Source organism: Lygodium microphyllum, chromosome 1, assembly GCF_053477565.2.
Source record: "Lygodium microphyllum isolate KBCC chromosome 1, Lygodium_microphyllum_v1.1.10, whole genome shotgun sequence".
NCBI classification, from domain to species: Eukaryota; Viridiplantae; Streptophyta; class Polypodiopsida; order Schizaeales; family Lygodiaceae; genus Lygodium; species Lygodium microphyllum.
In genome coordinates, this window is record NC_141135.1 from 120,454,756 (window position 1) to 120,467,365 (window position 12,610).

General features: G+C 43.0%; 1 protein-coding gene across 1 annotated transcript in view; it reads left to right on the forward strand.

Annotated features, from left to right (window-relative positions):
• The window catches only part of VTE1 (tocopherol cyclase, chloroplast / vitamin E deficient 1 (VTE1) / sucrose export defective 1 (SXD1)), a 188,773-nt gene that overhangs the window by 104,406 nt on the left and 71,757 nt on the right, over positions 1-12,610 (forward strand). Inside the window, exon 4 of the mRNA XM_087680911.1 lies at positions 3,815-3,891. Coding sequence (XP_087537037.1) covers positions 3,815-3,891 — 77 coding nt within the window. The remainder of the gene's footprint in view (positions 1-3,814; positions 3,892-12,610) is intronic.

Sequence of the window (12,610 nt, forward strand, 5' to 3'; positions counted from 1 at the left end):
CTACCCCACTGGAGTGTATGTGTCTACCCCTAGGCAGTTGTCATGCCATGTCTTCCTTTGCTCCCTACCCCATTGGAGTGTATGTGTCTACCCCCAGGCAGTTGTCATGCCACCTGTCCCTTCTAGGCCATAGATTTTATTTTGCGCTAGCTTTTAGTTTTTAATGCTCAAGGCAAGAGGATGCATTTGATGTGCACCAAGTCCTTTCAAGCCATAGGAGGATCGATTAGTACCATGGCCTCCTCATGACTACTACAATGTGCTACGGAGGTTGCTTCTACTTGTTCTAGGGTTTCAGGAATGGCACCTTGATAATCCATAGTTCTATAGTCTGCTCCATTGAGAGAGAATGATTGTTGGCTATTGTCCCCTCGGTAGTCCGCTTCTTTGTGAGACAGTGAGACTATTTGACACCTTCGATTACTTCAACTCTGCGGTCCACTCCATTGAGAGAGAGCAACTATTGCCCTCCCTTGGCTCTCAACTTGAGCCTCCCCTTTCCCACGCTAGACTACTCAGGTTTGAGAGGCCATCTCTAGGAGTTCTTTGACATCTTCAACACCCCACATAGCTTCTTCGGCATGACTGACGGCACTTCCATTTGATGATTTAGAGTCCATGATCCATGAGGTTTTAGATTTCCTATCTCTTGTAGAAGGGGATTCAGGGAGGGAAATATTTTCTTTGTCCTCCATGCAGGCTCCTACTTTGTCTTTGGCTTTAGAGGCGCCTTTGTATCTCTGCCCTCAAGGGGGCACCTACTCATGATGAAGTTCGTCACCCATCATTTACTCTTTTGGAATGGTTTCTTCGAGTAGTCATTTCTCCTGCAAATACCTAGGATCTTGAGGTACTGCCTAGCATTGGAGGTTTAATCGTGACCTGATGACGAGGCCTTCAAATTCCTTCCAGCATGGAGTTACGGAGCTAGTGACTTCTCTCCCGAGGTGGAGTCGGGTTCTATAGTTCATCCCGTCTACTGTTCCTTATTAAAGGTTACCTTTCGAATGGAAATTTTGGATCTACGGGATCCTCGAAATCTTCTTCTTCTCTTTCTTCGCTCCTCTTTCATCATCCCTCTTTGGGCCTGAGAGGGGGTGTTGAGAAACCACTTCTTCAATTTACACACTTCATTTAGGGTTTTGCACTGACAGTCCCAAAAAGGGCCGGTGTCTACATTTTGGCCATTTTTTTTGTGGGTGCCCACTCAATGGTGTGCCACCCTAGACAACTTATGCCTATAAATAGGCAGTTACTTCATTCATTCTTACACCCCACTTGAGTCATTTTTCACCCCTCTTCCTCCATCACTCCAACACTCTTCTCTCTTCTCTCCATTGCTGCCCATACCCCTACTGGAGGACATTGTAGTTTGTGGCCACCTTTCACCTTCCATTCATCCCTCCTGTGGTGTTCTGCTCTTGCGTTTTACTATGGCCTTCTATTGCTACGTTTTACTATGGCGTTCTATTGCTATGCTTTACTGCGGTGTTCTAGTGCTGTGTTTTACTGTGGCATTCTAGTGCTGCATTTTGCAGCCTGGTCCTCTTCCTGGTGTTCGAGGACTGTCCTTCGCTCCCTTGATAGCTAGTGATCATTTCTTGATTCTTGACACCATCAGAGGGTTGTGCTTCGCTCCCTCGATAGCTGTCCTTCACCTTCTAGTGATTACTTCGATAAAGTTCTAGCTGAAAGATTGTGTTTTGCTTCCTTCACTATGTAGATTCCCCATAGTGTTGCCGCTTGATTCAAATACCATAGTGGCATTATCTTTTGAGCTTCAGCTCCGCTATATCAACTTTTCTTCTGATAGCATGATTTAGTGTATCATCACGGTGTTCTTCTTGTGTTTCTAATTCTTTCTTCTCTCTCAGTGCTTGTGGTACACAGTCTGTGTTTCTCCCTGCAAACCCTAGTGTCTCTTTGCACTGTCACCCTTTTTTGGTGTGGTATTAGAGCATACTTGTTATTTTTATACCTCTCTCCTCTTGGATTGAACATTGAAGATCCAATCCCTTTGTAGTATTGGGGGACTTCTTTGAAGATGGTGCATTGGAGACATTGGCAGCAAAGGCCTAGAGCCCATGCAGCAAAAACATGTCAAAACTCTTGATCATTTGTATTTGTCTAGTCTTGGGGTGCCTTTTGTATTCTCATCCTTTTGTATTTGCTGAATTCATTGTATCTGATTCATACATGATGGCCTAGAGGAACCCTACAGTTTGCAATCTTGATATCTTGTATTTCTTTCTCGTTATTAATATAACTATCCATTATGAAAACAAAAAGAGAGTTTGTTGTTAATTTATGGGATGTGATATCAGTACGACCGTAGCATCGGAAGCCCTTCTCCACCTTTGATTCGGATCATCCGTGGTATGATTGGAAACTTGTAGGTTGGCAAAATATGGGGGTTGCTTCGGTTAGCATGATTTACTATCTTTTGATTAGAGACTGTCATTGGTTGGTGATCAAGGCCAATGGGGTGCTGGCACCTTGTCCCAATTGTTCTCTCAAATGATTCATGTGGAACACAAGGTGAACTCGGATTTCCGAAGGTAAATCTATTCAAATATAATGTTTCCTTTGGAGAATATTATCTCAGCCCTTTCCAGGTGTTGTATTTCCAGTAGCAACTATTTCCTTCATCCTACCAATGTGGAAGGTTCTCGCCACAGATTTATTTTGTACTTTAGCTAGGAAGATTTGGTCCCTCCTGTTTGGCATTTGGAGACCTGTGGTAGGACTTTTTTGTAGGAAAAATTTTGACTCAAAAATGGGCCGTTTAGGGGGTTTGACTCACTCTCTCTCCTAAAAAAATGGGGCAATGGTAAAATTTTTGCAAACGAACCCAAAGTTGTATGTACTCTTCGAGCTCTTTCTGTTGATCTATAGCTCACTGCAAGATTCTTTATATTTTAGAAGATTCCGAATTCATGTGAACCCTTGATGTCACATCCATGGAATCTTTTGAAATATGGAGAATCTCAGGGCATAGTATAGGTCAATGAAAAGAGCTCGAAGAGTACATTCTAAGTATCCAAGCTGTGACAAATTTGGAGTTTGTTTCCAAAAATTTCACCAGGGCCCCATTTTTGAGGAGAGAGTGAGTAAAACCCCCTAAAAGGCCGATTTTGAGTCCAAATTTTCCCTAATAGCTGCATCCCTCTGATTGGGTTTTTTGCAAGACAAAATATCTGACTCTTGCACAGCCAGATATGAAGGTATTGCTCCAGTTTCTTAGGTTTGGGGCCTGTTGGCACAATTGGGTCACCAAAATGCCTTCATCTTTGATTTTGCCTCTGGGGTTCAAAGTGATGTTGCTGGCTGAGCATGCTCTGCATTGGCAGCTGGATCTTGTTCAGCATGCTGGCCTTCTCCTGCAGGAGGATTTAGTCTCTTGGCATGTGGCAATTTCTTCTGTTACTCTGCCATGACTTTTATACTTCACATTCTGACTCTGCAGTCCTCGTTCTTCCAGCAGAGTATCTAGCATGGAGCACTGGATCCTATGCTACTAGTTCATACAACTCTGTTTATCCACAATGACCATTGGTAGCCATCTGCTAATTGATTCCTAGATTTATGCAAACTTTGCAGATGAGCTGCATGCACCCTAGCATTTTAAATAAAGGGTTTATACATACATTGTCGCTATATGAGTTTTGTAATGCCTCTGTATTATTTGCTGTTGCTTTTGTTGTGGTCCATCAATTACATGTTTTTTTAATGTAAGTGCATAGGCTTTGTGTTTTCCCAGTCAAAAACTAATTTTCTGTTGTTTCTCATATCTCTATATTTTTGTGTAGCATAGGATTTTAGATCAGCAGTTGAGGAGGGATTTCAAGTCACCCCAGTCTGGCACCAAGGTTTTCTGTCTGATAATGGCAGGTAACCCTCTTAATAAACTATGAGAATTACAGGGAGTCACCCCAGTGACCTGCAACTTTATAGATACGTTTTATTAGTTTTTATAACACAAGTCATAGTTGTTAGGAACCATATCTGATTCAAGTTTTAGTTTCTACCGGACATTATTATTATCTATTCTCACAAAGATTCAAGTGTTTTGTTTTTTTCCGAATCCTTAATCACCATGTTCACTTCGATGGATGGACATAAGACGAATGTCAAAGCCAGTACATGAATGGGAAAATTTCCCCGATGGATGGACTGAACATCTTATTAGAGAGATTCTGAAATGAAAAATGATAGTTTCACATTTGCCCAACAAGTGTCATCTTTCTACTGAAGCTTGCTTGCTCTTAAGCTGTGTAAATTGCTATGTTCAGTATCAGTACAACTCAAAAATTGCTTAGTTCTTTTAAACCATTAAGAGAGTATAGGAGCACTTTGTAGAGGGATTGGGGCACCTATTTTGTCATGCAATCTTGCTAGTGATAAAGGAAAATAAAAATTGCAGCTTTATGTTGCTGAAAGACTTCTGCCTTGAGTCACTATACAACTGTTTGTGATCTCGTCGCATATGATGCTAATATTCCAAGCTTTGCAAGGACTTGAGTATGCAAAGGAACTGGAAAACAGCTAACTCTCACAGTATTGTTTGTAGGCAAACCTCAGAGGTCAAATGGAGGAGTGCTATGGTGAGATGAATAAAGGACTGCAACCGCTTTTCCAATTTGACATCATACAAACTTTACTATTTCCTAAAAGTGGTGCATGGAAAGTGCTGAAAATTTGGAAACTCTGAATTAAAAACCATGTATCTAAGCTGAAAAGTTCATAATAAATGAATGGAAAAATACAAAATCTGGAGACCATTATGTAGGACCTGAAACACTTACTAGAGGCTTCAAGATCATACTGACATGGAATGGAGGCAATGGAAGCTTGAAATAATGCAGAATGGTTTGGGATGGGGAATGTGTTCGTAATTATAAGCTCCAGCTTCTCTTCCCTGCCGTCATTCCTAATTAGGACCATTTCTAATTTGTTTTACTTGTAGGTGATGGTTAAGGTGGAATTGACCAACCCTAAAGTATTCTGAATTTTTTAAAGGCTTTTGGTTTTTTTTTTGTGGGATAAAACGTGCCATTTTTGCTGTGATCTCTTTTTTTTTTTTTTGTAAAAGGTAATTGTATTAATTACGAAAAAAGGTACAAGTTTACATGATTACAAGATACACGATGGCTCTACGCCAGGGTGTGTAAAAACACTTTGTCTCTCTACAAGAACCAGACGACTAAAGAGTTACAAAAAAGTCATGGCAAAGACGCAGGGGAAATTGCCAGATGCCAGGGACATAAGTCCTCCCGAGGGAGCATGTTAGAGTGCCGAATAAGATCTATCTGCCAATGAAAGAGACCTTTAAGCCTAGCAATATGCCCCTGAACATTAGAGGCGGAATCAAAAAGAAAAGCATTCGAATGGTCCAGTTATGCCAACAGCCCCAATATCTAAAAAAGTGAAACAAGATCTTCATATGTGGCTGTGTCGGTGTGGGATATTTGGGCTGCACAAAAACCCAATCAAACACGGGCGTAGCGAGAAACCCACCACCACTTGCCAAACGGCTGACAAGAATGACCAGATTCTCTTAGCGAGGGGGCAAGAAATAAATCGATGACGGGCCGATTCCACGCTGGTGGTGCAAAAGAAGCAATTGCCGTTGGAGATTCGACGCTTGGAAAGAGCTGAAGCAAGTGGAAGACCACCAATCATCACCCTCCAAAGAAAGACCTCATATTTGAAGGGTGTCTTGTTCAACCAGCCCTCCATCACAGTTACCCTCCACCATGACCGGGATTTACCCAATCCCCATAGAGTATTAGCTTTAGTAACCAACCATTGATGATCTTTAATCAGAAGATGATACACCTGGTTAGCTGAAGCCTTTTCTAAATTCAGCCGGCTTGCAAGGTCCCAGTCCTGCCAGGGACGATCCGAAGCAAGGGCATGAAAGGGTTGTCTGCTCTGGAGCACCATCAAAAGCTCTCCCCATAAGTCCTTGTATCCACGAGGGATTCAAAAAAGCCTCCTGGCTGTACGAAACGATATCAACACATTGCGACTGGCAAGGGTGGTATCTGCGGCTGAAGTCAAGCCCAACCGGGCCATGTGGTTAAATTTTGGTCGAAGCTCATGTTTACCTTCCCACGAAAGTAACCGCGAGACTGCCAACAATTCCAGTTGAAAAGAGTTAGTAGCCAAGCGGTCCTCCGCTGGATGCCACTGAGCCTTCTAGAGGACGAGTCTTGAGGAATATACCAAATGGACAAGCAGAGATCATGAAGAACTGGAGAACCGAGAATTGGCATTAAGAACATGCCACCAAGAACTCCGAATGTGGGTATTACCATGTAGAAGCCCGTGATCCTCAAGAAAATAACGGGCGATAACGACCCACGGGTGATGATCCGAGCATATGGCGCGAAAAAGAGACCAATGGAGTGCCAGCATATGAGTTTGGGCATCTAAAATAGCCCCACCACCCATGTGTTTGGGGGTGCACGCATGCGACCAAGAAATCCATGAAATGCCTGCATGCAATGAATCTTTCTTCCATAACATGAAACGAATAGACTGAGTAAGAGCATTCAATGTAGTAGTAGTCCAGGGCAGCAATGGCAAGAAATATGTGAGCATTGGCAACATAATTATCTGAGCCACTTTGAGGCGAACATGGAAGGGCCAAGCCTGTGACTTCCAATACAAAAACTTAGCTGCCAGTTTTTGTGAAGTCCACTCTAGTAGCTGCTTTGGCGGAACATCAATACTCAAAGGGTACCCAAGATGCCTGACAATGGAACCACGGGGAACAACCAATCCTTGCCAGTCCAATGACTGCAAATGCAACTTTGTGCAGCTGAGAATGGCAGATATCAAAGCATTGATGCGAAGACCAGAAGCCTGACCAAAGAGTGCCCAAACATCTAATGCTTTGCGAAGGTTATCCTTGTCTGCACGCAGAATCATAAAGCTGTCATCAGCCAAGGATTGACTAATGAAGTGCTGTCCAGAAGGAAGAGACAATCTCGCCAACTGAGTAGAGGGTGCCATATGAGATAACATCGAAAGAACTGGATGAGTCGCAAGGGCAAAGAAGAGAGGACTCAAAGAGCAACCCTGTCGCACAGAGCGGGCAAGGACAAATGGCTCGGTAACGCCTCCATTTAGCATGACTCGCGAAGAAGCCGCAGCACTAATGGTGTAAATCAGACGAGACATCTGAGCACCAAAGCCCATAGTAGACATAAGTTCTGCAATGAAAGACCAGTCCAAATAATTAAAAGCCTTTTCCAGGTCCAATTGAATCAGTACAACCTCCTGGTTAGAATGCCTTGCATGATCAATCGCCAGTTGCGCATTTAATACATTGTGTAGAATGTTTTGGCGCTCAATGAAACCATATTGGAGAGGATGCACAATGGCAGGAAGATGCTTATGGAGTCGATTCGCCATTAGTTTGGAATAGATTTTGTACGTAGAACCCATCAAAGAAATTTGGCGCCATTGATTCAACATAGACGGCAAAGGAAATTTTGGAAGCAGTTTAATAAGTCCTTCTTTCCATGAGGAAGGTATAAGCCGCGTTTCCCACACCTGCTGAAACAAAGCCGTGAATGGTTTTACCAGTTGGGTAGCAAAAACCTCAAAGAACTCATTGGTGAGACCATCCCAGCCCGGACTTTTATCCTTGGGCAAGTGTAACAAAACATCCATAATCTTGGCCTCACAAATATCTGTCTCCAAAGTAGCTTGCATATCCTGCGGAACCTGATTGCGGACCAGATCATAGAAAACTGAACGGGCATGAGTAATTTGGGCTGAAGGTGGAGACGTGGAATCAAGAAGGTCAAGAAAATAATTCCTACACATTCACAATAGTCTGCGGATCAATGACCATTTGACGTTCTGCATCCTAGAGTCTAGTCATATTCTCTCGAGTAGGAGAGGCATGGAGAGCACGAAGAACTTATGAGTCTTACAAGCACTGTCTTGCAAATTCTCCGTCAGATGTTGCAATTTGGCCTGCTGATAAGATTTCATTTGAAACTCTTTAATAAGATGCACCATGCGCATTGCCAGTGAGAGCAGAAATACATCATCTGGAGTGTCCACCAGCAGAGAACGAACCAAAGCCAATAGGTCCTCCGCTGCTTGTCGACGCTGCCGACAGAGAGGCATGATGGATCCCATACTGCCAAACAACCTGCTGCACATTAGAGAGCAATCGTTCAAACGAAGCAGTGCCCTAAGAGGAGAAGTCCAATAAGAATCTATCAATCAATTGTTGCATATAGCCTTGAAAGATTGAATGCTTCAAATAAGACGAGTTGAAACGCAAAGGGAGTCTCCAGAAATTGCTGAAACGTTGCAACGGGTTGCGCAAGCATCTCAAGCTATAGAGAGAAATGATCCGACAAGGCATATTGCTGCAACACTTTCATTTCGAGCATCTCAGGAAGAAAATCATCATTTTGCATGATGTATATGCGGTCCAACCGCGACCATGTGGTTGCATATTGCGCAGAATGGAAAGTAAACCCTGTAGAAGAAGGATGTATATAGCCAAGACTAGAGATCTTGCTTAAGAACGGCAAGAGCCAACGCCTGCCACACACGACTTTCCGGAGCGTCCATTACTGAATGCTCTGATGTGGACTGTGAAGAATCAACATACATATTAAAATCCCCCATCAAAAAACCCCATCTGTGAAGTGACAAGGAGGTCTGCAAAGTATGCCAAAGATCCCGGCGAGATAAAGGATCATTTGGAGCATAGAGGCCAAGTAACCATAAGATCTCTCCTTCAAATAAAACTTCAATCACCAGAAAGCGGCCATGTACATCATTTTGAATGAGAACAGGCTGATATTTTTCATGTACAATCATAAGCACACTAGAATAATGCATGGCATGTATCCCAGCATAGAACAAACGAAACCCATGGCAATCCACAACTTTTCCTGCTTCACCGTGACTCTTGTACTCAACAGCACACAAGACATCCCATTGATTCTCATGCAATGCAGTCCACATGGCATATTGCTTATGGCGAGAACAAATGCCTCGCACATTCCACGTGGCTATCTTCATGTGTATTCAAAAAGAAAATCAGGCTTGAGGCACAGCTTCACTCGATTTGACCTTTTCTGCTAGAATGTCTAGGACTCCCTCATCCAAAAAATCAGCCAACACGGCAAAAGAGTTTTGACGGCCAGATTTCGAGGTAGACGACATATCTGCTGTCTTGTGGATGGAACGGGGATAGCGACGATCCCATGGGGTAATCGCATTACCCGTGGTATCAAAAGCCAGCTTAGCAAGAGGACCCTTTGGACCATCTGTATACACTTTCCTAGTAGGCTGCTGACGGGGAGCAGAGGAAACCATAGCAGGAGTAGTGTGCTTTGAAGACAACATTTCTTTCCTGCGCATATAAGTGCGCATGGAATCTTGTGAGGCAGTAGGCACAGTATGCGCCATGGCAGCATCAAACCTGTTACCTTTTTTTGGACGTACATCTACCCAGTCATTGCCATGGGAATCCAAGCTCGAAACTTGAATCTTGTGAGGCAGTAGGCACAGTATGCGCCATGGCAGCATCAAACCTGTTACCTTTTTTTGGACGTACATCTACCCAGTCATTGCCATGGGAATCCAAGCTCGAAACTTGTTGTTTACCTTTATCCAAAACTTTAGGTGGCTGGGTTGCATCTTGCGACGGAGCATGAAGCACCATATCTTCCATGGGTAGCACAACATGCTCAGCATCCGAAGTCGGTTGCTTCTCTGGGCATTCGGCCATAAAATGCCCCAACCACACGAAAAGCAATGCCTTGCAAAGTTACCCCATTTCAAAGGAAAGTGCAAAGGATGCATGCCAGAGCAATTAAGCCCTAACCATGCAGGCCTTTTCCTAGCAGTGTCCCATAACATACACAAACGATTACGATTCATGGCTCTGAGGCTTGGGGGGACCAGAACAGTGCCCACCACGGCCATGGCGTCCTTTAAGAGTGGCCAATAGACAGGTTGCCTGCAGGTCGAGAAGGTGGAGGCAGTTGGGAAGCAGCAGGGTGCCTTGCTGATCAGCAAAACACAACTGTCCGGGGTCATGCCAGGCTCCAGCTGGTATTCATCAACTTCATCACTGGACAAGCATAAATGCAACACTGTTACTAATTTTTATCACTATTCCTATGTGACAGCAAGGGTGATGTGCAGGAACTGAAGAATGATTGTGGCGTGATGTAGAAAGTAGCTGAACAGGTCCATATTTATAGACATATGAGCCAACCAACCATTTAGGTTGGTGCCCATGCACTCTTGGGTGTCAGCCAAAAAGACTCTGGGTACATTAAATGTGGGCATTGGACACTTTTAGAACGTTTAATATTTGAGTTTTGGGGATATCTAATAAGTTGAAGAAAGGGGATTAAATTATTTAGTTGATCCTTTGTTGCTTAATAACCCCCTCTCAGCCCAAAACTTTAGCCAAGAGAGATTCCAAAGCATAGCTCATTCAAGAGTTTCCACTTCAAACCAGCCAGCGTGTTGAATGAGGGGTGCATGTTTGCTGCCCAAAGGCCAATGAAGACCATAGAGGCAATGAGAAATTTGGTCAATGGGTGCACATCAGCTGCCCAAGAGCCTACCAGGACAAAAAAGGTGATGGTTATCTTTCCTTGTATTTAATGTATTTGAGCTTTGCTATTTTCAAAAAATATCCCCAAATATTCTTTAGTGAGTGTCCCCCTTTGGGGGGCAGGAATGGCTAGCTCATACACATGCATAGTTGAGGGAGATTTTGGAATGGGAACGGAAGCGAAAACGGAAACGGGAATTTTCAATGGGACTGAAACGGAAACAAGAACAGGAATGTGACATCATCAAGGGAAGATGAACATTGATATCCTAGTCAATAAGATTTAAAGACTTTTACTTTAAAAACTTAAATTTATCAATATGCAAAAACTCACTGCATGTCCATAGTGTCTGCTTAATAAAGTTGAATAGCACAAACAAGCAAGGATGTTACATTCTTTACTATTCTCGATAAGAAGTGTAGTGGCATTTCTATGGATTTTGTAGTACAATTATCCCATATGAATCAAGGTGATTCGACAGTCGGGTTATAGTCGATGAATTGAGAACAATGGTATGATTCATCCCGACAAAGATGACCATTAAACGGCACCAATTGAATAGTCTCTTTGTTGAGCATTTGTATAGACTTAATGGTTTACTTGAAGAAATAGTTAGCGACCATGATCCTAAGTTCATTGACCATGTCTGACAAACAATCTTCTAGAAGTTGGAGATCCGATTGTCCATGTCATTCTCGGAACATCTTGAAATTGATGGATAGATTGAGTCGTATGTCTCCTGTAGACAATTCAATTGGGATATCTTCCTTGGATTGAGCTTGCTTATAACAATGCTAAGCATTTGGCTACTAGGTATAGTTTGCTTATGTTGATGTATAGTTATGATCGGAAATCATTGATTGCCATTGAGCTCATGGGGGTAAAAAATGCAGTCCATGATGACTTTTTGCATTATATGTAGGAGATGCTTGGGGTTGTAAGGAAAAACATTAAAATGGTCCAAGATTGTGCTTCATGTTAACCTAATCAAAATCACACTCGGGACATGTGGGTTTACCTTAAAGTTTCAAAGGACTTTGATTCAATAACTATAAGTAAGTGTTGTAAGTTATCTTAAAGGCATTATGGTTCTTTCTTGATTATCAAGAATATGAATAGCTCCGGAAATCCAAGTTCACTTGGTGTTTCACACGAGTCATTTAAAAGAGCGATTGGGGCAAGGTGAATTGATAGCTATTTGAGGAAGGCCCACAACTCGAGGATATTGCTTGTTATCTTCCACTTGAACAAATTGGTTCTTGATCAAAGGACTAAATGATCGCGCTAGATTGTTTCTTTAGCGTATTTGGTCAAGTGGAAGAACCACTTGGAGATGGAGGCTAATTGGGAGGTTGGACCTCGGTACATTCATTGAAGAGGCATTTTCTCTACTTCATTTGTGAGGATATTGCTGAGGACAGCAATCGTTCATGAGGGCGAAGAATGTTACATCCTTGGACACGTAGATGGGCACTGGTAGCATTGGTTGATAGTGGTCTTGAAGTGATTTAGTGCAAATGCACCAAGTAACCTTTAGGGTTAGGGCAATTGACTTCTATTTAGATGAATCAAGGCCCTATTGCGCACACATTATTGTGTGATCACAAGTGTGAGACTTTTGGCCCATAGGCCAATATGTTTGCACAATGGGTTGGTGTGGGCTGGTTATATGGGATGCTAGCTATTGGGACATGGTTGTGACCCAATGTGCTACTAGCCCCCAGGTTTGGGGTTGAGCTTGTTTGGCTCTACGATTGGGATTGTCCATTCCCTATATGTTTGTGGATATAAGTTGTGTTGAGTCTTGTGTGCAGGTTGGGATGTTCACAAGGGCTCCTTTTGATAATCTCTCAATAAGCTTGAAAGATGGTCTAGACTAAACTGTCCTCTTGGGGCACTCTTCCTAGTGCTGCCACAAAGGCTCTCATAATCTCCTCATTAGACAAGGATGCATCTCATGGTGTGGCACTAGTGCAAGAGGAGTTTAGCTCCACATA